The 25,141-nt window shown below is 41.6% G+C and overlaps 1 protein-coding gene across 4 annotated transcripts in view; it reads right to left on the bottom strand.

The window, feature by feature from the left end:
- The window catches only part of FLT1 (fms related receptor tyrosine kinase 1), a 110,231-nt gene that overhangs the window by 30,240 nt on the left and 54,850 nt on the right, over positions 1-25,141 (bottom strand). For 3 of the 4 annotated variants that reach the window (XM_035114270.2, XM_035114269.2, XM_060273818.1), the window contains 6 exons: positions 24,771-24,879; positions 21,370-21,660; positions 15,751-15,897; positions 11,981-12,112; positions 3,075-3,181; positions 973-1,108 (listed from right to left, as the gene is read on the bottom strand). In XM_035114270.2, coding sequence (XP_034970161.1) covers positions 973-1,108; positions 3,075-3,181; positions 11,981-12,112; positions 15,751-15,897; positions 21,370-21,660; positions 24,771-24,879 — 922 coding nt within the window. The other variant, XM_035114272.2, reaches the window with a different exon arrangement.

Below are 25,141 nucleotides of genomic sequence, written 5' to 3'. Positions count from 1 at the left end.
GCGCCCGTGCGCATGCGCACACGCACACGCGCGGGGAAAAAATCGCCGAAAATCGCTTGTGCGCATGCGTATGGGCCTCCCCCGACCCGGAAGTGCACCAGAAATGACCTCTTCCGGGTCGGGAGAGGCCCATACGCATGCGCACAAAGGATTTTCAGCGATTTTTTGCCGGTTTTTTAGATCGTCGCTGCGCCGCGCGCCGTGATAGCGGGCGGCGGCAGCGGGCGGCGGGGGTCGTCGCGGGCCGGATTGGAAGGCTGATTGGGCCGCATCCGGCCCGGGGGCCGTAGTTTGGGGACCCCTGCCTTAGAGGAAAACAGTTAATTAGTTATGAAACAGTGATGCTCAGTTTAGTTCTGCCCCCCAAAGGAATGAATTGTGCAGATGCTGTGATCCCTACATCTGGATTCTAAATACTTCTGCAAAGGCCAGATAGCAACAATTGAACTGAGAGTTATTTTTAAAGCAATTCCGTTTCAGAACAAGAGGGCAACAGTAACAATTAAGGGGCATAATCTTGTTTTCCGGAATGAAAACAGTACCCATTGATGGGGGAAAAAATAGTTGATAAATAAATGCCCTACAGCATGAGCAGTGGTCAGGATTGACTGGAGTTAATGCAAGGATATAGGAAGAGCCAGCTAGTTCATGCCAATGGCCCATCTACTCCAACATCCTATTCTCAGAGTTGCTAATCAGATGCTATGGAAAGCCCACAAGCAGGACTTGAGTGCCACAGAACTCTGCACACCTGCAGTTCTCAGCAACTGGTGATCAAAGACGTCTTGTCTCTGGCAGTGGAAAGAGAACATAGACATCATGGTTAGTAGCCACAAATAGCCTTATCCTCCATGAATTGCAGTCCAGCAACATTTGGAGGACACCAGGATGGGGAAGGCTGGTTGAAACCCACATTTTGTTATTACCAACCCAGAATCGCATGCAATAGTAGAGAAAGAAGGACATTATTACCCAGTTTGAGCCTTTCCCGGGCGAACTCCCATTTGCTGGCCTCATAAGGAAGTCGTTCACATTGTTCATCTAAGGGGACTTCTTCAGGATCCATTATGATAGATAAATAATCTGTCTTTATTTCGGAAGAATAAGGCTGGAAAATAATGTTAAAGTTCCCCAAGTCACTACAAAATGCACAGCCAGCCTGGGCAAGTTCTCCTGGCTTTGGTCAGGAAGGTGATTGGTTAATTGGATATGACTATTGCACCTCTTGCCATATGGATACACATTTCATGCTCCAATGTACAATCTGTTAAAGATGCTTCGTTTTAACATTGCCATGTATCCCCCCACCCCATTCTGGTGATATTTCCACCACCTTCTCTCATATATATACTTACTGTATTGCATGCTTGATTTCGTAAATTAAATCCATATGAAGACCTCCTCAAATAATTGCCATGTGATAGAGATTCCAGTCTGTACTTTCAGTTGAGTGTATTTTCAGAAAAAATGACTAACTACAACCTCTAAAAATAGCTTTGGCAGACAACTGTACAAAAAAAAAATACTGGCATATGCAGCAGATGAGTTCAGCTGTCAATGTTTGTTGCTTTAAAAAAGTCGCCAAATGTGGTTTGAAAGTTGTGCAAGACTGAGATGTAATCTGCAAAGTATTCACCAGTAACATTTTGTGTACACATTTTTTAAATGTTCAAGAATTCATATTTCCCTGTAGGCTCTTGCCTACGCAATATTATTTCCCCATAGTGATTCCCAGCAAGTAATTTAGACTCATTAGGCTGTTAGAAGGATTAAGGCTGCAATCCGATGCATACTTACATGGGAACAAGCCTTCTCAAATTTGGAGAGATTTACTTTGGAGTAAATGTGCACCGGGTCAGGCTGCCTATCTATGATTCATGGACAAAGGGAGCAGTATATTTCCTGTGTTAATGGGACGATTTGAATTGCCTTTCAAAACAGCTAAAATTACTGCATATAAGCTGTTATATCCTGCCAACCTAGCATGTCAAAGTGCAAGTAGATAAATAGGTATCGCTACAGAGGGAAGGTAAACGGCGTTTCCATGCGCTGCTCTGGTTCGCCAGAAGTGGCTTTGTCATGCTGGCCACATGACCTGCAAGCTGTACGGCGGCTCCTTTGGCTAATAAAGCGAGATGAGCACCACAACCCCAAAGTCAGTCACGACTGGACCTAATGGTCAGGGGTCCCTTTACCTTTTAAGCCAGGCATGTCAAACCTGCGGCCCTCCAGATGTTTTGGCCTACAACTCCCATGATCCCTAGCTAGCAGGACCAGTGGTTGGGGAAGATGGGAATTGTAGTCCAAAACATCTGGAGGGCCGCAGGTTTGGCATGCCTGTTTTAAGCTATTACCTAGCTAGGAATCTCCCTCAAGCCAACACAAATCAGCACTGAAGATTGATCTTACTTTCAGTAAAAATGAAGCACAATTTGAAATAACGTATTTATAACATGGATAGTTCTGAAATTATTTCACCCCCATAAGCCAGGCCTTGGATAAAGGGACACTGTCAGGTCCATCCACTGTCAGGTGGCTGCTTCCAGTGGAATGCTATGTCAGTCTGGATTTCTACCTGTGTTAAAGTATGAATTCAGCAAGCAAGCCTGGTGTGTGTTGACAGGAATATTTATGCTGTCATTCACAAGACAGGATGGTTACCTAATATCAGGCTGTCTCCTGCCCTCTTCTGTGATCACTGCTCTGCAAGGGTGGACATTTAGTGACAACCTCACTGCTTCACTCCTTGCCAGTGTGAACTGGCTGTCGCAATGGATATAGTGTGGGCATGCCATTCACCTACTACGACAACTGGCAGAAATTCACATCTTTTTTTTTTTAAAGGAAGAAGAGCAGTTGTGTGGCCACGGAAACAGTTAAGGGTATTGTTGCAGCTTAAGACAGGGGTCGGCAACCTTTTGGGAGCAGTGCGCACATTTAGAATTTTGAGAGAGTGCTGGGGGTGCCAGTCCCAAAATAGCTGTTATTGAGGGGGGGACATAACACAAAAAGGCATATCCCATTTGGAAAACCAGAAGAGGCTTCAGTGCCAGTGCCCTTGCCCTTGCCCTCACCTTTTTTAGCTTACGGATGAAGAGCGTTAACAGAAGCCAGAAGAGTGTTGCTGCCACGCAAGTGCATGTCAGTGTTATCAGCTCCAGGTTTGAGCTCTCTGAAATTCCTGAAAAAAAATAAAATCACAATTAAAATGTAACACTCCGATATGCCACAGTTGTTACTAACTCCGATCATGACATTTCTCTGAAACAGAGAAACAGCACAGTGGATTTTGCTGCACTTTTAGCTACTGTTGTATTGGGGAGAGTGATAGTTTGGGAAGACTTATTGAACCATATACACAACCAATTTCCATTGGGTATCAGGGCCGTCTCAAGCATGTCGGGCGCCATGGTGCGGAGATCGCTCGGGCGCCCCCACCCTGGTGGGCGGGCGCAGCGTGAAGCATGACTTCCGCGCGGTGCGCCCTGACGCCCCACACCACCCAGCCTACCCCTAGAGCCGGCCCTGTTGGGTATTATAACAACATGGCATGGGGCCTTTGAAATGTGACCTGAGCCATGTGAAATGTGACCTGAGCCATTCTGTGAGCAAATCCTGTGTCACTGGGATAACATTTAAAGGATCCAAACACAGGAGCTGATCACATAGTTTTTTCACTTGGCTTTCTCTTAACATTGCCTGCATATACATTATAACTATAAAGCACATTCAAAACACCCCCAAAGAATCCTGGGAACTGTACTTTACCCCATCAGAACTACCATTCCCAGCACACATAAGAAACTACAGTTCCCAAGATTTTGGGTGAGTGTGTGTTGTTAGGGTGTGTTTTAAAGATATAGGATACACAACCATAGTTTGTTTGTTTTACAAATTTATTGAAACTTTTAAAAACAGTTACCAAACATAAAGTGTTGTTTGTCTTCTAAGACAACTACATGCACAGACAAACTTGTCATTCACATGGCATCAAAACAAACTTGAAAACTCTTTTACATACATTGTAGATCATCCACAGGGTATACCTTGGATATACCAAAGGAATAGTTGAGGGATTGTAGATGCCCAGGGAGAAACACTCCCAGGACTGGTTCCCAGACTCTGACAATTCCTTTCTTTTACAAACCATTCTCTCCCTTTTGCAAGGCTCAGAGCAAACACAGAAAAGTAGGTGCCTATCACCTGTTCTAGCTATGCATCTCATTGTTATTAAAACAATGAATATTAATCATCAAATGGAGCTGTAATCACAGACTCCTGGCATATACAAGTATGTGCCTCTCACCTGTTCGAGTGTGCATCTAATCAGCAATTGATTACATTATACCTTAATATCACTCAAGATCCATTCTGATGATCACATCCACTCACAACCAATGCTCAAGGTCCATTTGCAAGACCATTTCACTGTACTTCCTGGGGCAAGGGTGGCTTAAGCTGGCCAGATTTCTAAGGCTGTGACAGCATAACCATACTACTGTAGTTTCCATTTTTGAAAGGGAAAAATGCTCCCCTTTTCTTTTTGCTGCAAGGCTTATGGTGCAGACTCCAATATGGAATCAGTGAGTGTCATTACACCACAACAGAAGCCTCCTTACTTCCCTCCCACTTCCTTCCCAGATGTAGCTGCTTGACAGCCTGAGTGGCCCGTAAACACTTGAAAGGAATTTCCTAATTCCTGTCAGGCTGCCCCATAGGGTGTGAAGCATCACTATATCTGTCCTCAGACTAATTAATCTTTCAACACTTGAGAGAGCTTAGTCCAAAAATTTCCCTTCCTTTGCATGAGGCTTAGAGAGGTCAGATTTTCTGATTGGCTGCTATAAAGCCTGGCATTGTCTAGCATGTTAGATACGGATCAGCCCAGTAGGGGTTTGGCCATCCCTTCTTCCTACCAGACTGCTCTGCTCTGTTAAAGGCAGGACCCCGGAAATTCAATAGAGCTCCCACTCCCATTTAGAACTGGCTGACCATGTTTCCTGTTTACTTCCTGCTTCTTTGTTCTTGGACTAATGTGCTCGGAGCAATGGATTTCAGGAGCAATGGATTTCAGCCATCTTCCACTCCTCTCTGAGCCCACCATTTAAATCCTTTGAAGTAACTTAAAAGAAAAAAGATTCTTGGAATAACATGAGATTCCTACCAGGTATCAAGCAGAGTAGAAATACATTTGAGTAACTGTCATGGAGCCAGCCAGCAATAAATCACACAAAGTAAGTGAAGTTAACTATTTATCAGAAGAAACAAGGTCTGCTCAGGAGTGCCAGGCCTAATGAGCACAGCAACTCTTCTTGGTAGGTCTCCCCCCCCCCCGCTCCGAGGCACTTGTGGAGACTGAGGGTCCCTCTCTTCCCACAGCTGTCTAAGTCTCCTCCTCTCCTGGGTCCTTCCCAAGCAATCAGAGACTACAGCAGCATGCCTGTCCTTGCTTCTCCCACTTCATACCTCTCCTGGTCCTGGGAGACCGGAGGGAGAGAAGCTTGTCACAGCAGGATGAGGAGACATCCTGGCTTCTTCACCAGTCTGACTCATCTCTGCCTCTTGGCCTCCTTTCTCTCCTGCCTCCAATTCTGATTCTTATTCCGGACTTCTCTCTGCCGCTCACTCTTCAGCTTCCAACACTTCCTCCTCTGAGTATCCTCCCTCTTCCCCTTCTGACAACTCATCATTTTCCCACCACCAATCTCTGCGCTCTGAGTCTTCTTCCATTGGGGTTCCCCTGCTGGTGCCTCCCATCATTCCTCTGTGTCTAGCCAGTCCATGACTTTAATAAATCTTACCCTTTTTTGTTTTCATGCTTTTAAGACAGATTTTTAACTACCTTCTTTTCTCTGAATTTCTTTAAAATCAGTTCAATTTTCTCTCAATCTGCACTGCTATGTCTTTTGGTTTGACCTTGATATATTATCAGTTTGCTGCACTTGCATGACTGACACTCAGATGATTTGATAGTGGAATCATCCCTGGTGGCTTGGGGGCAGAAAACTGCCCAGACCCATGCATTCTAGGCACAGGACAAGTGGAAGTGTGGGTGAAATCTGCCCATCTCAAAAGCAACAGCAGCCCTTTCCTAAGTGGTTCTGCAAGGTTAAAGCCTGAAAACGTCTCAGGAAAACATATAGATCAATATATGAAGGAAATAAGGTGAAGGGGAATGGATCAGCTCAAACAACCAAAGGAGACTAAATCTGGAAAATATTAGAAGCCAATGAGCATGCTGCACCGGAATAATAGCATCAAAATATTCACTCCATGCAATTCCTGCAACCACCATAAATATTTCCGAAACAAAATTACAGCTTCAGTTCTTACAAGCAAAACACAGGCTTCAGCTTGTGTCCTAAAAATACTTCTGTAAAAACTGCTTCCATGCCTCTTACTCCAAGTTTCTCTTCAAATGTCATTCCAGTTTAGGACTTAATAAGAGCATGCAGCAAGGAAGAAAAGACTGGCAGAATTAGTTTGGAACATGATTTCCCAGGTTCTCTTCTTGCTGCTCAGGCATCCCAGCTCAGCATCAGTCTTGGCAGAGGAAAGAGGGATGATTAATGTCTTCCTTGTGGGGTCCTTGGCTAGCTCAAAGGCCTGTGATGCTTGTTTTTAAGCGAGTCTTCAAACCACTGCTCACATTCTGGATATCTTTCAGCTTTTAGTCACTACATCTCCAATACAGGATCTCGGCAAAGTGATAGCTTGAGCCTTATTTGTTGCCAGATATTTAAATTAAATCCCATTTCCCCCTCATAAAGAGCAGGAAAATAATAATTCCTGAGTGTTTATTAAGGGAGGTAGCAGCCGACATTAATTCCCAGTCATGTAAACAGATAGCCTTTTTCTGAGCCAGACTATTGTTCCATATAAATCACAGGCATCTAATAGGGAGGCTGTTAACACATCACCAAAAAGCATCACCAAGGAAAAGAAATACAAATTTGTATAACAATATACTATAATTTTAATAGAAATACAATACCCCTCACCATAGATGACCTGTGTGCCTGTTGGGTCTTCTATCCAGGTGCAAAGCCTTGATGGGCAACTTCAAGGCCCTTGCTCTCTCTCCCTTTTCATCATTCTTTACCTTTAAACCAGTTCTGGACTAGACTTGGGATGTAATATGATATTAACATGGCTGTTCATTCAGCTTTCGTGAAATCAAGATTGCAGCTGGGAGGTACTTCTTGACGTCTTCTATGCTTATGGTAAATTTTTTTTGTCTGCTTCTTAAGCTGTTTTTAATGTGCATTTTATATTGGACTTCCTTTAATAATGCTTTCTTTTGAAATGTTTAAGATTTTTTAAAACTTTGCTGTGTTAAATGTGCATTCGGTAGTTGACCTCTTTTGTAATTTTTTTAAAAGAAATCTTTAACATAATATTTAATTATCCTGTAAATTATGTTCCTTTGAACATATACTTGACTTTCTTCAGTAATGTGTTGTTCTGGATTGTTTTATTTGATGCTTTAATGTAGGTTGTAAGCCACTTTGAGATTTTTTTCTTAACAATGTAAAGCATGATAGAAATGAAGTGAAGAAGAATCATACAGTATTGAACACCACCCAGTTTGCTACAGTTTCCATTTCATAATATTGTTCTTTCGGTTTCCTGAGCTTCCTCTGCAGTGAGTTTCACAATACGTTTTGAAATGTTCAAGCAAATTTGTATAACAAGGTGCCAATTTATGAAATTGATTGGGTTGTGTAAGGTTACTTGGGTTGCACGGATGAGATTCTTACCTTTGTACAGTGAGCTACATTCCACCCACACAAAAGTCAGAGGCTTCTACACATGTACACACACATATATCGCCAACCTCTAGGCAAGTAAGAATAATAAAATCATAGAATTGTAGAGTTGGAAGGGATTACAGGGGTGATCTAGTCCAACACCCTGGAATTCAGGAATTTCAACTAAATCATACATGACAGATGGCCATCCAACCTCTGCTGAAAAATCTCCAAGGAAGGAGAGACTCTCACAGGAGTCTGTTCCACTCTCTAGCAGCTCTGAGCATCAGAAGGTTCTTCCTAAGGTTTAGTTGGAATCTCCTTTCTTGTAATTTGAACCCTTTGGTTCAGGCCCTATCCTGCAAAACAGAAGAAAACAAGCTTGCTCCATCTTCCATTTGACAACCCTTGAGATAGTTGAAGATGGCTATCATATCTCCTCTCAGTCGCCTCTTTTCCATGCTAAACATACCCAATTCCCACAACCGTTCCTCATAAGGCTTAGTTTCCAGGCCTGTTATCATCTTGATCACCCCCTCTGCACATGTTCCAGCTTGTCAATATCCTTCTTAAGCTGTGGTGTCCAGAGCCGGATACAGTACTCCAGGTTGGATCTGACCAAGGAAGAATAGTGTGGTACTATTACTTCCTTTGATTGGGACACTATACGTCTGTTGATGAAGTCTAGAATAGTATTAGCTTTTTGTTGCTGCATCACACTGTTGACTCATGTCAAGCTTGTGGTCTACTAAGAGCCCCAGTCTACTAAGAGTCCCAGATCCTTTTCACGTGTACTACAGGGACCTTACCTTGTCCCTGTTGAAATTCATTTTGTTAGCTTGCGCCCAATTTTCCAATCTGTTAAGGTCATTTTGAATTCTGATTCTGTCTTCTGCAACATTAGCTACCCCTCCCAGTTTAGTGCCATCTGCAAATTTTATGAGCATCCCCTCAATTCCTTTATCCAAGGCATTTATAAAGATGTTGAACAACAATGGGCCCAGGACAGAACCCTGTGTCACCCCAGTTGTCACTTTTTCCAGGATGAGGAGGAACCATTAATGAGTATTCTTTGAGTTCAGTCTGTCAACCAGCTACAAATCCACCTAACAGTTATCTTGTTTAACCCACATTTTACCAGCTTCCTTGTGAGAATATCATTGGGGACTTTGTCAAAAGCCTTATTGAAATCAAGATACACTACGTTCACAGCATTTTCCTGATCCACCAAGTTTGTAATTCCATCAAAAAAAGAAATCAGATTGGTCTGGCATGACTTACTTTGCGAAAGTTTATAAAGATGTTGAACAACAGTGAGCCCAGGAGAGAACCCTGCGGCACCCCACTTGTAAAAATTTTCCAGGATGACAAAGAACGGTTAGTACCGTAAGCTCTCTTTAGGTTCAGTCAGTCAACCAGCTACAAATCCACCTAACAGATATCTCGTCCAGTCTACATTTTACCAGCTTCTTTGCAAGAATATCACAGGGGACATCCTCTGGAATTCCCTGTCTCTGAAGATCCATTGAGCAATGTCTTGCTTCCTTTCCACTTCTGGATGAAAATATTGCTACACACAAGACCTTTGTGTGGCTGCTAAATGAACCATTTTGCTACTGTTCAGTTGTATAATTGTAATATTTTTGTAGTTATATCGTGTATGTTTTTTAAATCCTTCGTTTAAATTTATTTGAAAACTTACTTTAATGGGAAAGTGGTTAATAAATTTACAAAATATATTAACATGTGTAACAGCAATTATACTGCCTCCTAAGATAATTGCTAGAAAATTCACAGTGCAATTTTCTACTCAAATGTAAGCCCTATTGAATTCAACAAGGTCTATTTCCAGGTAAGTGAGGTTATAAAAAGTTCAACTGAGTCCTACTCTTCATTCATCTCTTCTTGATACTGTACAAAAATAGCACCTAGTTCTATCAGCAGAGAGACTAAATAATTTTTTAAGGAAATAAGGAGGGCAGACAGTTTCCTTCCTGCTTGAATCACCAACTGTTTTTCAAATCTGTCAAACATAGGGACAACCCACTGATGTAATTTCCCTGAAACTACTGGGATTACTGCTGTGTGAATTGTGCATGCACTGGTCTCACAGTCAAATACATTGTACTTTGTTGTACACTACTCTGCCATCTTCCAATGAAATGTGGACTGGAAATGTTGATGATTACCAATAATAACAAATAATAAACAGAACACTCCTGGAAGAAGTAAAACCTATGTACACTGACCTACATGGGCGTAGCCAGGATTTTTGTTGGGGGGGGGGAGGCCTTTTGTTGGGGGGGGGGAACGAACCTCAGTTTGCTATGTATTTTTATTGATTTAGGGGGGCAGCTGCTCCTCCCTGCCCCCCCCTGGCCATCCCCAAGCTGACCCGTCCCCTCCATTCTCCTTCAGTCTTTTTTTGTTCTTTAGTTTGATTTTTTTGTTGATAGGGCTGTGCTGATATAACCTGATAACATTCAATTAAAAATATTAATAGAAAAGAAACTGGGGTGTTCCCAGGGCAGCGCTCTTATCAGGGGTTCAAACTGATGCCAAATTGAGTTGAAGGGCCTTTGCCCATCACTTTACAGGGCTGCCACCAACTCCTCCCCTTTGCATCTGCTATAACACATAGTAAAATGTACCCTGTCCTCCTGACACCACCACCTTTGCATTTCTCTATTCCTACACCATGGGTTGCTGTTGGCAGGGAAATGGAAATAGAAAATGGGATGTGGTAGGGAATAAGGTAAGTTTTACTATGTGTTTTAGAATGGTAAAATTATACATAGAATGGTAGTTTTTTCAGCAATGGCCTCATGTTTCCTAAAATGTGTACCGGTAATGTACCTTCCATAGAGGACGCGGGTGGCGCTGTGGGTTAAACCACAGAGTCTAGGGCTTGCTGATCAGAAGGTCGGCGGTTCGAATCCCTGCGACAGGGTGAGCTCCTGTTCCTGCCAACCTAGCAGTTTGAAAGCACATCAAAGTGCAAGTAGATAAATAGGTACCGCTACAGCTTCCGTGTGCTGCTCTGGTTCGCCAGAAGCAGCTTAGTCATGCTGGCCACATGACCTGGAAGTTGTACGCCGGCTCCCTCGGCCAATAACGCGAGATGAGCACCGCAACCCCAGAGTCGGTCACGACTGGACCTAATGGTCAGGGGTCCCTTTACCTTTACCTTCCATAGAATCCTAGAATTGTAGAGTTGGAAGGACCCCAAATCAACAATTCTATGATTCTATGAAAGGCCCATTACACATTTGTTTTGTTTTAATTTTATTCCATTTATGGATTGTTTCCCATAAAATAGCATGGTTAATATTGTAGATATTTAATTTTGCTGGAAGTACCTTCTGGACAGGGAATATCTACCTTTCATCAATGAGCATCACGTTAACTGCATCCTTAAAACAGGGATGAGAAACCTGTTTTGTCCACTCACTCCAATATTGTTAGTGTGCAACTCCCATAATCCCTGATAAGGCCATGCTGCCTGGGACTGATAAGATTGATAAGCCTCTGAGGGGAAGCGACACAGGTTCCCTATGCCTGAGTTAGAACCTTGGTGGAAATCCAAGGGACTATCTGGGTTTTTTAGCCACTGTTCCTCAATAGTGTAGCCCAAATCTTTTAAGGAAGAAAGAGATCTCACTGTAATTGGAGCACACAATTAGACTGTAAGATTTACTGACACGATATGTTATTGAAGATGAGAACTCAGCAGGATTTTTTTAAAAAAAGAGTTAAATACCATCAAGACAAAAGCAAAATAACTCTTAAATGTATTTACCACCAATTGGTCAAATCTTAAGCTGGATCAGGCAGCTCAGTCTACACTGAAATCAAAGACACAAAAATGACAAATATATCTCATCCTGGTCTCTAGCAGACTGGAACAGGAAATGAAGCAGATCAACGTCTTGAAGGAGGCTAAATATACTCACCCTCCTTCTACCCTGACCCTACATTTGTTGGGTTGCAGCAAAGCTTATTTTCAGGTCAGTATAAACACATTCTGATCTAGCATTTCCCTTTGGCTTCCTTTGTGACCTAGTGCATTTCCTTTAGTTAAGGCTTTGTTTGAAAAATAGCGCAGACAGTCAACAAGCCACTTTACCTGTTCCTCCAGGAAGAGCAAGATCTCCTCCATGAAAAGCAATGGAACTTCTGAGCAGATCAAGGAGGAAAACCAAATCAAATAGACACATGCAATGCTTTACCTTGTATGGTGACGTAAGCTGAACTCTCCACCGTTCCTTTTAGGTTGGTGGCAACACATTGGTAGTGCCCAGCATCATCCTCTTGCACTCTTTCAATTAGTAGACTCTGGCTTCCTGGCCCTAACATTATACCTGTGGAGTGAGGAGTATTTGAAATGAATTATAATGAATTATTTGATGAGCGCACAACCCCAGAGTCGGTCACGACTGGACCTAATGGTCAGGGGTCCCTTTACCTTATAATGAATTATAATGAATTATCTGTGTAACAGAATCATCTTCTGTAGGAAGCAACCCAAAAAAAGAGCATATTTTAAGCATTCTCTTGTGATCTTACCCGTTTTCTAGCCTTTTTCTATAGTTAGAGATGAAAGAGGTTTATTTCATGGGCAGTAATAACTTGGAAGTCAATGGCTTGAAAGCTTCTGGTGACTGGTGATACACTCACCTGCTTTGAGGCAGGGGTGGGGGGGAGGCAGAAGAAAAATGGAAGGTAGTTAACAAAGGAGACAGAAGTCTGAGGATGCTTCCAGACTGCACCAGGTTAGTGAGGACCACTTGCTTTGTAATATTCTCCCATATATACAGAACTCCCGGTGCACCTTTTGGACTGTATCTGTAGGTTTCCCCCTCTGTGTCCGATAACTGGGGTCAAATAAATGTTGTTTCCTTTTTATAATACATGGAAGATGGATCTTCCTCAGGAGGTTGTGGACTCTCCTTCCTTGGAGGTTTCTCAGCAGAGGTTGGGTGGCCATCTGTCATGGATGCTTTAGCTGAGTTACCTACGTTGCGGGGGGATGGACTAGAAAGATGGCCTTTCCACCAGTAAGACAGTGGGGCCACAGGAAGGAAACAAGGTCGGAAGGGGGCCATGGTCAAAAAAATGTGGTGAAACATTGGTCTGGATTGCACCCTGTGCCTTGTGGAGCTGGGTTGATGCTGCCTGATGCTGCCAAGGGGTCCTGGGCCGCTCAGCAGCACCAAACAGCCCCGCTCCACTAGGTGCTGAGATGGATTGCACCCCGCGCTTTGCGGAATCAGGCCCAGGCTGGGCCCAGCATTGACAGCAGCATTGGCAGCAGCAACAAGAAGCTCCAGCTCTCACAGCCCTACCCATTGTCACCCTGCCACTGCACTTACCTAAGCTGGGGGTTCTGGATCGTGGGCTCTAGTGGTCAAAATGGGAGCCTCAGTGATCGCCCTCTCCTGCCAGAAACAAACCAGGACTGCTCCAAGAAAACACATGTGGCAAAAAGGAGTGCTAGGCCCTGGTCAGCCACCCCTAACCTGCTTTTGATTGGCCAAGCAGATAGCCAGCCAATCAGGATTTTTTAATTCACTTTTCACTTCCCTCTGTGGTGCCCTAGTCTTCTGCCATGGCCGCCCATTTACACAATTTGCACCTGTGGCTCCCTTTGAATATCCTGGGGGCTCCCGGGGGCTATACGCCCCCCAGTTGGGAAATGTTGGTCTAGAGCAGCCCTGAGATTTTGCAACTGGAATCTCAGCCTATGTTGTTTCCTTTGAGCAAGCTACAGCTACTTTGCAACCAGCACACTCTCTGTATGGATGCGTCTGAGCCTGTCCCTTTCCTGCCCAACGTATTTAGTAAATAAATAGATTTCACACAAATGGCGCAAGACACTGAACTCTTTCCCCAACAAGGAAACTGACCTTGTAGTGGCTTCTCCCAGAGCTTCTCACTGCCTGGGAAAATGGGGTGGGAGAATGGTACAATTGTAAATGTTCTTGAATGAGGAGACTGACCTTAAGTAGTTGCTTACGCTATTAAATAGCTAAAAATAGGTGTGGGGGTGTGTGGCACTGGTCATCACGGAGGAAATATGCTATGAGAAGACTCTTCCAGATGTTGCTGCTTTCTCCTCTTTCCTCAACGTAGGCCATACTCATAATGTAATTGCAAGACCGACATAGCTGTCATTTATAGTATGAGGATGTTTTACAAAGCAGTAGCAAACACACTCCCCATAATACAGGTTGCTCTTAGTTTGTTTCCATAAATACACCCATATAACGCCCAATGCACATTGCTGATGTTCTACAAATAATGATGATATATTGTTGACATAAACCACAGCAGCCCCCTCTGTTAAGTATGTCACACTCTTGGACACCCTTGCAGCCTGATCCTTAGTAGTTTGCAATGCTGCTGATAAAGCATTCTAAGCTCGAGAAGTGAATATGGTATCATAGAGCTGGAAGGGACCTCAACGGTTATCTAATCCAACGCTCTGCCAATGCAGGAAATCTGTGTCCCTGGTAGTTGTCCATCTGTTTAAAAACCTCTATCCCCCTTGTTTGATGGTTGCTGTTTTACTGTATTAGCACTATAAAAAATAATAATTCTTATATTTATTGGATGACACGCAGTCTAGAAATATTTTAAATAAAATAAATGACTGGGATGCAGTCTTTGGTCATGCCCAGAAATCTTTGGACTGTACACTGCAGTGTTAAGCGGGGATTCCCCCCCCCCTCAGAAAAAACAAAACAAAAACCCCTGCCCATAGAAAACTTGCATCTGAGGGAAAATTCTGAAGGAAATCAGCCCTGAGTGCTCACTGGAAGGACAGATCCTGAAGCTGAGGCTCCAATACTTTGGCCACCTCATGAGAAGAGAAGACTCCCTGGAAAAGACCCTGATGTTGGGAAAGATTGAGGGCACTAGGAGAAGGGGACGACAGAGGACGAGATGGCTGGACAGTGTTCTCGAAGTTACCAACATGAGTCTGACCAAACTGCGGGAGGCAGTGGAAGACAGCAGTGCCTGGCGTGCTATGGTCCATGGGGTCACGAAGAGTCGGACACGACTAAACGACTAAACAACAACAATGCTTGTCACTGAGATACTAGTTCTCCATGAGGAGGGGTTTTCTGGCTGGGGAGGGTCAGCCTTCAATCTTGCAATACTCCACATTTTCCAATGTCAAATTATACTTTCCAGCGAGTATATTGGTCTCCAAACTCTGGCACAGTGTTATAGGCAGGAGGAGGCAATGCTTAAGGATAACTGTCAGACTTAAGGAGGCAGTCGAGTTTCTTTTATACGCTGGCGGTCAGGTTTCTTTTATTGGGAGGGTCTTTGGACACTTGCCTGCCAAGAACACATTAGATCTAAGCATTCTTGAAGTACATTGAAGGCACTTCCAGATGGCAGGTCTTCCAGTGATTGCAGGGTGCCAACACAGGAAGTGCAGGAGGAAGTTGCTCATAACTTGTTCTCTGCAAGCCACCCTGGAAAATGTTCTTTGAAGGGTGGGATTAAAAAAACCCTGCCCCTGCCATATAAAAACAAACAAGATGTATAGCATGGGGTTTGGAACAGTAATGGCTGGCTTGGTGCTATTGTCACTGCGTTGATCAAAGCTGGATCTGCCAGGAGGAAGAGGGAAGCAGATGATTCAGATGGCTTATTTTGGATGCAATCAAGGAGCATCAAATGGCCTGTACTCCAGTCTATTGTACTTTTAGCCTGGGCCTGTACGAGAGTGCAATTTGGATATTCTACATAAGCACCAAAATATTTTGACTGGCTCTGTTGCTGAAATGAACTACCAGTGGTCCAAACAGGAATAAGTGCAGCATCTGTCTGACCAGCGGTTATCACTCACAAAGGGACTCAGGTTGCTGTGAGGAGCAGCGGCCATCTAGTTCTAAGAGTGGGTGAGCCTAGAGATGTGAATTGCAAAGCAGGCACCATGTTACTGTGTCATCTAGAAATAAATTATGGCGAGTTCTGCACTCACCTGGCTCTTGTTGTAGCTGTGCGTTGTTTTTGAACCAGGATATCTGAGGTTCTGGCACACCATGAACAAGGCACTCCAGACTAACAGAGTGGCTGCTGTTGACAACCTGATCAGTGAGGTTCCGCAGCAGGTACGGTGCTTCCTGAGCTACAAAACACATTGACATATCAGTTAGCATGTTTCTATACCCGTGACCTCCTCTTTTTTAAAAAAACTAAAATAAAAATTGCTTGCCCTATACAAGCTATAGCTTTTTCAGCTGATTGATACTTATTTCTGTTTGATAATTGTGTGTGTGTGTGTGCAGTATGCATCTAAGCAGTTGCTGTAGTAGCTCAAGAGAATGAGAGTTTCAAAATAGATCAAGTGGTGCCTGTTGAATTTGTCCATGTTGTTTCCCTGGGTACATGGAAAATAATATACTGAATAGACCTTGGTTCTGTAGACAGTATCACTCCGTAATCAATCACTACTAACAAGAGGCAGCACAATACAAATCACCCAAGCTGGTTGGTGCTTTTATTCAAATTTTGAGGCAACGTCTCTACAAAGAAGAATGCAGGCGTTTCTTTCCAGTTTGAAATGTGTTACAATTCTGGGAATATTTGCTAGCATCATCAGCCCAAAGTGTTGCTCTACTAGAAGCACAATAAAGTACTTTCTGTCTGTATTGTGAATGTGGTTTGGATTATTATTATTTAGGCTGCATACACACCATACACTTAAAACATGTTTAAAGCACATTACTTCCTCCATAGAACCCCAGCAACTGTAGTTTACACTCTCAGAGTTATAATTTCAAGTACCCTTAACAAAACTACAGTTCCCAGGAGTCTTGTGGAGGGCAACATTTAAATAAATCATAAGTAATATAATAATATAATATAATATAATATAATATAATATAATATAATATAATATAATATAATACAATAATGACAGCCATCACTTGAAAACTAAACAGTACAAGCAGGCCTGGGGTGAGAGGACTTTGGTTAGTTCAACATCAAATAGTCAACAACAAAAAAGTGAACATCATAACATGGCAATAAGTCAATCTGAAGCCTTCAGTGGACTGGAGAGGTTGTTTATTCAGCTTTGTAAATTCTGCAGCTTGTGCACCTCTCAGAGTAGCTTTACCATTTTTCATCCCTTTTAGTAACATCTGGTTACTAAATGTGTTTTAATAATAGGCTGCCCAGCACATTTAGGCATATAATTCAAGTGCCTTAATTCCACACATGAAACAAGTATAGAATCAAATTGTTTTCAGTGTTATCTCTGCATAATATGGTTTTGTTCTCCACATGCAGATCACTCAGTCAGTCACCATGTGGGATGTTTTAAGGCAGCAACCTCATAAAATATAAATATGAAAAAGAGACTAATCTAATTAATTAGCTTTCTATCTTCCAGCCAGTCCTCTCATCCTTTGTGGTTTTCTTTCTTCTTAAGCAGTTTTGAACAGCCATCTAGCAAAGATATTTCTCTGTGATTGATATTTCTTGTGCCAATTGTGAAACAACCCATTTCCACTCAAATGTCCTGTTCGTGTTAATTGGTTTAAATACAGATCTCATGAAGATAACTTGCTGCACATGTGATCCTGAAAAATCCTAGAGGATCTTGGAGTTTTCTCTGCTCTAAGTTCCTTTAGTTCATTTTTCAGGTGCCCCTACCAGAAATCTTTTAGACAATGTTCACTGTGATAATAAAGAATGCTTATTGGTAGAATAAGATGTTGGTAAGATTCTTTTCATTTTGGCAATAATATGCTCCCGTGTGTTGTGATCAAGGTCAGAACTGCGCTCACTTGGCTACACAATGGCTTTTCCTCTCTTTGTAGGAGAGCTGGACTCCTACAAAGATCTGATGAGGCTTTCTATCATTAATTATGACAGACCAATTATTTGAAAGAATAACCATTTTTGTAAGCTTCCTTCTGCCCTTTTATATACAGCCTGCTAAAAACATAACATAAAAAATAGTTTCTAAAAATAATCCCAGTAACTGAACATAATTTCTGCCAAATATTGTGCCACATAATGTGGTACTGATCCTGTGTCCAGCTAGATTATAAACTGCTTGGTGTAGCATAACCAGGAGCTATTTCGTTCCAGAAACTAGTATGAAGTGTAGTTACAGAGCACTTCTTCACAAATGATCAAGACACCCTCCCATGCTTTCTCCTTATTACCGGTACTTTCTTTTTTGCAATGGATTGTGGAAGTTTATGTTCTGTTGCCCATTAATTTAATTTCTGTTTCTGCCAAAGTACTATCTATAAAGGCATGATAGTTGAAAATGTCTTTGCCAAGAGAAAAAGATGAATGAACCTAACCACATGTGCAAGTTTTGTGTTCCGTGGGTTTCTACAGAAAACAGCAGAACCAAGACACTTGAAACAGTAAAACCATAAAAAACAGGTCACAAAGTCTATGTTATTTCTGATTAATTTTAATTTGTTTATAGCCATACACATGTTTTCAATATTGAAAAACGCTTTCTTGCTTAAAGATAAGGTTGCATCACTTTTCACATACTTTCTATTAGGCTATTGCCATAATTAGCTGATTTGGAAATTCTTGATTAAGGTAAGAAATCATTCTTTCCCTTACTCCTACTTCTGTGTTTTATGAATGAAACAGATTTTCACAAGCACTTCTAACTAGCTTAGCCTCTTTTCATTTGACCTTAGGGTAGAAACCTCTCTTCGATTTCACTTGCAACCATTTAGCCAATTTTGCATACAATTGACAGGGAACTTCTGTATAAATTTCAGTACAGGAGAAGTTAATGGTGGCCTGTATCCTTTAACTACGGAAACATGAATGGAATTGCAGAGGGAGTAGAAATTCCTCTGCTACCGTCAAATTGGTGGACCTAGGCCTTCGGTAGCAAGAAGAAAATTAACCCTGAGACAGAAAAAAACACACCCTCACATAAATATGACCAACAAAGAAAACATTAAACATATCTTGGCTCCTTTTTGCACAGCTCATTTCATTTAACAATTGAATCTCTTTATGAGGCAACTTATATTATCAGTTGAATTACCGATTATAAGTCAGCAAATACACATCTGAACTTGTAATAAGCACTTATAGAAATACAAATGTAATTTAAAATTATTCTCCACATCATATATGGGAATTATAAACCATCCAACAAAGAACAAAATCCATCCCTTTCCAGTGCAACTGCAGTAATCAGTATTAGCAGTGGTATCTATGCATCAGTTACAATGCAAAAAGGGACTCCTCTAAGCCCCTTTTCTTACACAATATTATTGAGGTTCTTTCATACATTCCAACATGGGTGGTGATGCAATAACAATCATTAAAACTATTGCAGCACATGGTTGTTGAAGTTTTGGCCAACTCCAAATTATGGAATTGCCAGGATTGCCTTTCCTTAGGATTTGCTATAAAGCTTTATTTATTTCCAGAGGTGAGTATTGTGGTCTAACCTTTCCATTATACTGTAAATCAGGCATATATGCTTGCTATTCCAATTCATTCTGTGGAGCTTGCCCAGAATCAGTGCTTGGTGGATTGAATCCAACGGCCAGCAGCTTCTTTCTCTTCTTCAAACTCCTAAACTATCGTTTTCAGGCTACTGCAAATTCATAAAGTCCTGTCATTGCAGCCTACTTCTTGCCATAAAATATTTTCTAACATTTAACTTCTATAGAGATGAGGCTCTCTCTTCCTGTTTTCCTCCAAGAATGCACAGTAAAATACACTTGCTGTCACTGGAATGCAGTTACCAATAATCGGATTGGCTTTGTAACCGTATTAAAAACAGCAGCAGAAAGTTGCTTTGCAAGAATGCATATTGTTTCTGGAAGCTATCATGGTAATATTGAAAAAAGATCTACTGTATACAAAAAGGCTATAGGTGAAATTTCAAGATAGGAACAATAATTCTTTTCTTTACCCTGACAACTTCCAGGTAGCTAATTGTTTTCAAATCATTTTAGGCTCCACATAACTGGCATGATGGGGAAATGCTATTGTTTACTAGTTCACACTTGACAAAAGCAATTCCCACGTGAACGACAAGCTTGGCTGGGGGACACGGTCCTGCTACCTTGAAGGAGGAAATGGGTGGGTGAGTTCTCAGGCACCAGAAATTGTCATGTTGTCACCCTCTGTTTTAATAGCAAAGCCACTTTTGTTCCCATTTTTGCTGTCGCTATTGTGATCCCCACATGCTTGGCTAAAAGAATTCTATATAATAATTAATCATAAATGAACGCCCCTCCAAATATAATAGATATGCATTGTAAAAAAATAAAATTATCAGATCTCTTAAAAATAGTAACTTCTTTCTTATACAGATTTTATAATACACAGAAACACCTTGAAATAAAATCACAAAATATAAAGACAAGGAATGCTTAAAAGTAACAAAAATTACTTTTAATTCTTCATCAGTAGTTTAGTCATTTTTAAATCCCCATGTTAAATCCTATTATCATTTGCATATGAAAAGCAATGGTGTGTGCATGTGTATAAATAATATATATCTCCTAAAAGCCTTAATTTTAAATTTAGATTTGGACAAATACATTAAACATTTTTCTGTGATGACTGAAATCTCATCAATAGGGGTAAATGTGGTGATTCTCCTTTATAAAGATAGCTACAACAACTATACCATAATGAATCAGGAAAGAGTTTTCCCACTGATGTCAACATACCTTTAACAGTAGCACTGTGATTTATTTGAAAGGGAACCAAAGGAGGGCACTGGGAAAGCTACCACAGTTTATTTGTTCAAAGAAAGAGGGTCCAACTCTAGTGGGTTTAAATATTCTAATTCATGCAAACAATACAAGAGGGCTGTGCCTTATTTCAACATTTTTATTTCTTATTCTGCATCCTCAGAGCCTTCCCTGAGAATTGTTGGTTTTCTTTTTTTAAAAAGATTAATATATTTAGTGTAGAAAAATGATTTCAAATAAATAAGCATTAAGAACTTGCTCAGCAGGCAATATTTATAAATCCACAAAGAGCAGATTAAAGTAAAAAATACTGTAGTCCAGTCAATCTCTCGAACTGAGCCGTGCTTATTCTGCACTTTAAAGTTAAGTTATAAAATGTCCAATGTTGACCCAAGCCAGCAGTTTTTCTATTTTTAAAAAAAGTGTTTTCAGTTTATGCAGCTTTGACACTTAGGAGGAGGTCGAATATCAAAGCCGAGGAGAAGAGAGTCCAAAGTTTTTCATTAGCACTTGGTGGGAGACTGCAAAGAACAATACAACATAACACACAAAATTCAGTGCAGGGGATGGGGAAGTCTTCCAAATCCCAACTTCCATATCTTTGTCAAAGCAGAACATATCTTACTGAGCCAAATGCAAGCCCAGGTTTGGGGGTTTGTTGTTTACTTTCTCTCTCTTTTTGGTTCATTTTTGCATGGCTACTCCTCCTATGTCCAAACCTCCCACTTTTTTGGAAGTGTACAGCAGTAATCAATCAAGATTATATGAGAGAACTTTCACTTTTTAGTGAGTCCTTTAATGGTTTATGTTGTGTTGTGTTGTACAATCATTCCTTGAGCTCTTAAATTTGCGGATCCGTGAGAAAACAGCCTTTTTGTTACAGTGCTCACCTCTGACTGTAACGTCTTTCTCTTGAAGCACTTCTTCTCCAGTGTATATGTTCCTTGCTCGGCAGGTGTACGTGCCTGAATGTTCAAGCGAAACATTCTTGATGCTGAGAGTGAGACCAAAGGAATACTCCTTAGTGGCTGCCTTTTTAATTCTTGTTTGGTTGTTAACTGTCCTTGGTAATAACCAGGCAATGTCTTTGTACAGAAATTTGTTGGCTAAACAGGACAACACCAAGGTTTCTCCTTCAATTGGTGCTTTCTTTAAGTTAATATGGAATCCATTTGGCACATCTGTCAAAAAAAAAAACACATACTTTTTATTCATAGGGCACAGTCTACCTTCTCCCACACAAACTCATCTGAAGCTAACTCTTGCTCTTCCTACCAAGGAAACAATGAAAGAGGACCATTTTTTGAGCTTCTCAAAGGTATCTGGTTTGCTCTAGAAGGGGTCTTACATTCTTATAGTAATCTGACATCCGTTTAAGGAATGAATGTAGTTAATAAAAAGTCACCTATCGCTTTCAGGATTCACCCCATCCAGACGTGGAACCTGGGGACTCCTTGGAGGAGAAAACAAGAGGAGCAGGGACCTCAAGCGGATTTCACACCAGTCCAGTGACCAGCTACCCCAAGGAGCCATCAGATGCAGACATCGTTGCTCCATAACTACGGAGTCTCACACCACTTGGCCAGCTCTTGAACTCTCCTCTGTTAAAAATGTCTAATTTCTTAAGAATATCAGATTCCATTGTGGGTTCAAGGATCAAGTTGATGGTTAGCATTAGAATCATAGAATTGTAGAGTTGGAAGAGACCACAAGGGCCATCCAGTCCAACCCCCTGCCGAGCAGAAAACACCATCAAAGCATTCTTGACATATGCCTGTCAAGCCTCTGCTTAAAGACCTCCAAAGAAGGAGACTCCACCACACTCCTTGGTAGCAAATTCCACTGTCGAACAGCTCTTACTGTCAGGAAGTTCTTTCTAATGTTTAGGTGGAATCTTCTTTCTTGTAGTTTGAATCCATTGGGAGTGAGGGCCTTGTGACTCTGTGAGGATTTACAGAGTTCAAACTCATTTTCAGATTTCTCTTTTATAATAAAAACGCGTCTAATCATATACGCATAAAATTTCCTTTATAGCCTCTGTATAACTTTAGATTACCCCTTTCAGTTGCCTGATCAATATTTATGCCTGCATTTGATTAGGTGAGCATTTGAAATAAGATTCTAGATTACATTTGCTATGTTTACATTATTATATGGATCTTAGTATAAGTAGCAATTAGGTAAAGGGACCCCTGACCATTAGGTCCAGTCATGACCGACTCTGGGGTTGCGCGCTCATCTCACATTATTGGCCGAGGGAGCCAGCGTATAGCTTCCAGGTCATGTGGCCAGCATGACAAAGTCGCTTCTGGCAAACCAGAGCAGCACATGGAAACGCCGCTTACCTTCCCGCTGTAGCAGTTCCTATTTATCTACTTGCATTTTGACGTGCTTTCGAACTGCTAGGTTGGCAGGAGCTGGGACCAAGCAACGGGAGCTCACCCCGTCACAGGGATTCGAACTGCCGACCTTCTGATCAGCAAGCCCTAGGCTCAGTGGTTTAACCACAGCGCCACCTGGGTAAGTAGCAATTGCATTGAGCTAAATTCTGAGCTACACACAATATATGGCCTAATCCTAATGTGAAAGCTACATCTTCCTGCACAGGGATGGGGAACCTCCAGATATGCTGGACTACAACTCCCATCACCCCTGGCCATCAGCCATGCTGGTTGGGGCTGATGGGAACTGGAGTCCAACAACATTTGCTGGGTTACAGGTTCCCTTTCCCATATATATAATGTTACTTAGCTGATGAACAAACAAGGTTATTGCACACAAAGATCAAGCAAAAGCTAAGTGACATATCTATGTCTAATCCTGACACATTGTGCACTTTATTTATTATAATTATTTATTACATTTGTATCACCCTTCATCCAGAGATCACAGGACATACTTGATAAAGTAACTATCATAATGTTAAAAATACTGTCTGGTTTAAAGAGAGAATTTTGTATACAGGCTATTTTGAGACATAAGAAACAAAGTGATTTTGGAAGAAGACATTACACTAAGCTTCTTCTTTAAAAGACTCTCCTGATTCATAACCACCTCATAGCATTTGTTAAAGCCTGAGAAAAGCGGGATAGCGAGTGGCTGGAATGATGTAAAAGAGTTTTATTTACTGTAGTGATTTGAAACTTCCTGTGGAAATAGCTCCCAGGTTTCCTGATGGAAGATTTTGTTTATCTTTGCCAAGCACCATCAGGAATCTCAAAATAAAATGCCTTTAGTGACACTGGTCAGCCAGGAGATAAGGCTTTGCTGTTCCTGTCTCACCCTCAGTAATTGCAAACACACCCATGGCCCTGCTGTGTGCCAGCAAAACAACCAGAAAAAATAGGGGAAGGATCAGGCTTATATTGGATCTAGTGCTTCTACCCTGTGGTCAGAATGTACACATGTCCCAGGACATATTCATCTGGTCCATTTTACAGGCCCTAGAAGGCTTTTTTTTTTTTGCCCAGATATGTTCCTGTCCCCTTCCTGCCATTCTCTGGTGAAGCCAGTCTTCAAATGAGAACAAACTTGAAAGTTGTTGAAAAACTAACAACTTCTAGCAATCAGTCTAGCCCTGAAGTATCTATTTTGAATATACTGAAAGGAAATCCTTTTTAGCATCCTGGCCTTTTGTTCACAGCCATCAGCATTTTGTACTGGCATTAGTTTAAAGGTGGTGTTTTTTGTGGGGGTTTTTTCTCCCTCAGCAAGAGCAGTTGACTGGAAGGAGAAAAGGGTAAGCTTATAACATCCCCAGAGAACCGTGCCGTCTTTTAAGCAGATGACACAGAGCATGCCGCCATTCCCTCCGCAGCAGACCGGAAGTCCCCACCCAAGTGCTTTTCTCATGCTACAAAGTAATTTCTTAGTTCAGCCCATAATAGATCCACATGAGTATGTTCATGGATAGAGTCCAGCATGCATTTGGTTTCTTGCAGGGCATGTAAGACCAAGGCTCAGTTCCAAGGCCCACACTTTGCTGTGTATAGAACATACATGACAGAGTTGCAAGTGAACCAGCCATGTGAATGATGTAGGTAGAATGTTGAAGGTATTGTGTAATAATACCTTAAGGGGAAGAAGAAAATACCTCACAAGTTACAGGTGGAGGCTGGTAATGAACAGAATTTTTCCAGCCAGTAATAATTCCAGAATAAGGATTAATCTATTAGCACCCTATAATTTTTGTTATTTTCATTCACTATAGTTATTCCCTCCAAACAGAAATGGGTCAAAATGTAGTTGATCAATAGCTGTATGATTTAATATCACATTAATTGTACCTCACCTGTTACAAAATAACTAATGTTTCTTTCGTCACTTCCCACTTTATTGGAAGCTATGCAACTGTAGATTCCGGATGACCTAGATTCAGCCACAACCAATATGCTAGCAGTCTGTTAGGGGAAAAGAAAAGTTTTAGTTCTTATCCGTTTTTAATAATTATTTTTCAGTGATCCTCCTGACTACTGACACTGATGCAATTCAGTTGTTCCATTAATTCAGTGAAAAGCAGTGCAGCAACTAGGAGGTGCCACCATCATATAAAGCCATGGAAATAATGGAAACATAACAGGAAGGCAGCTTACCCAGGAGACCTTTATATTATCAGAGTCATTATATTCTGAACATTTAGGATTTAACATGGATTTATCTCAT

Source organism: Zootoca vivipara, chromosome 4 (assembly GCF_963506605.1).
Source record: "Zootoca vivipara chromosome 4, rZooViv1.1, whole genome shotgun sequence".
NCBI lineage: Eukaryota > Metazoa > Chordata > Lepidosauria > Squamata > Lacertidae > Zootoca > Zootoca vivipara.
This window is presented reverse-complemented; position numbering and strand designations above follow the sequence as displayed.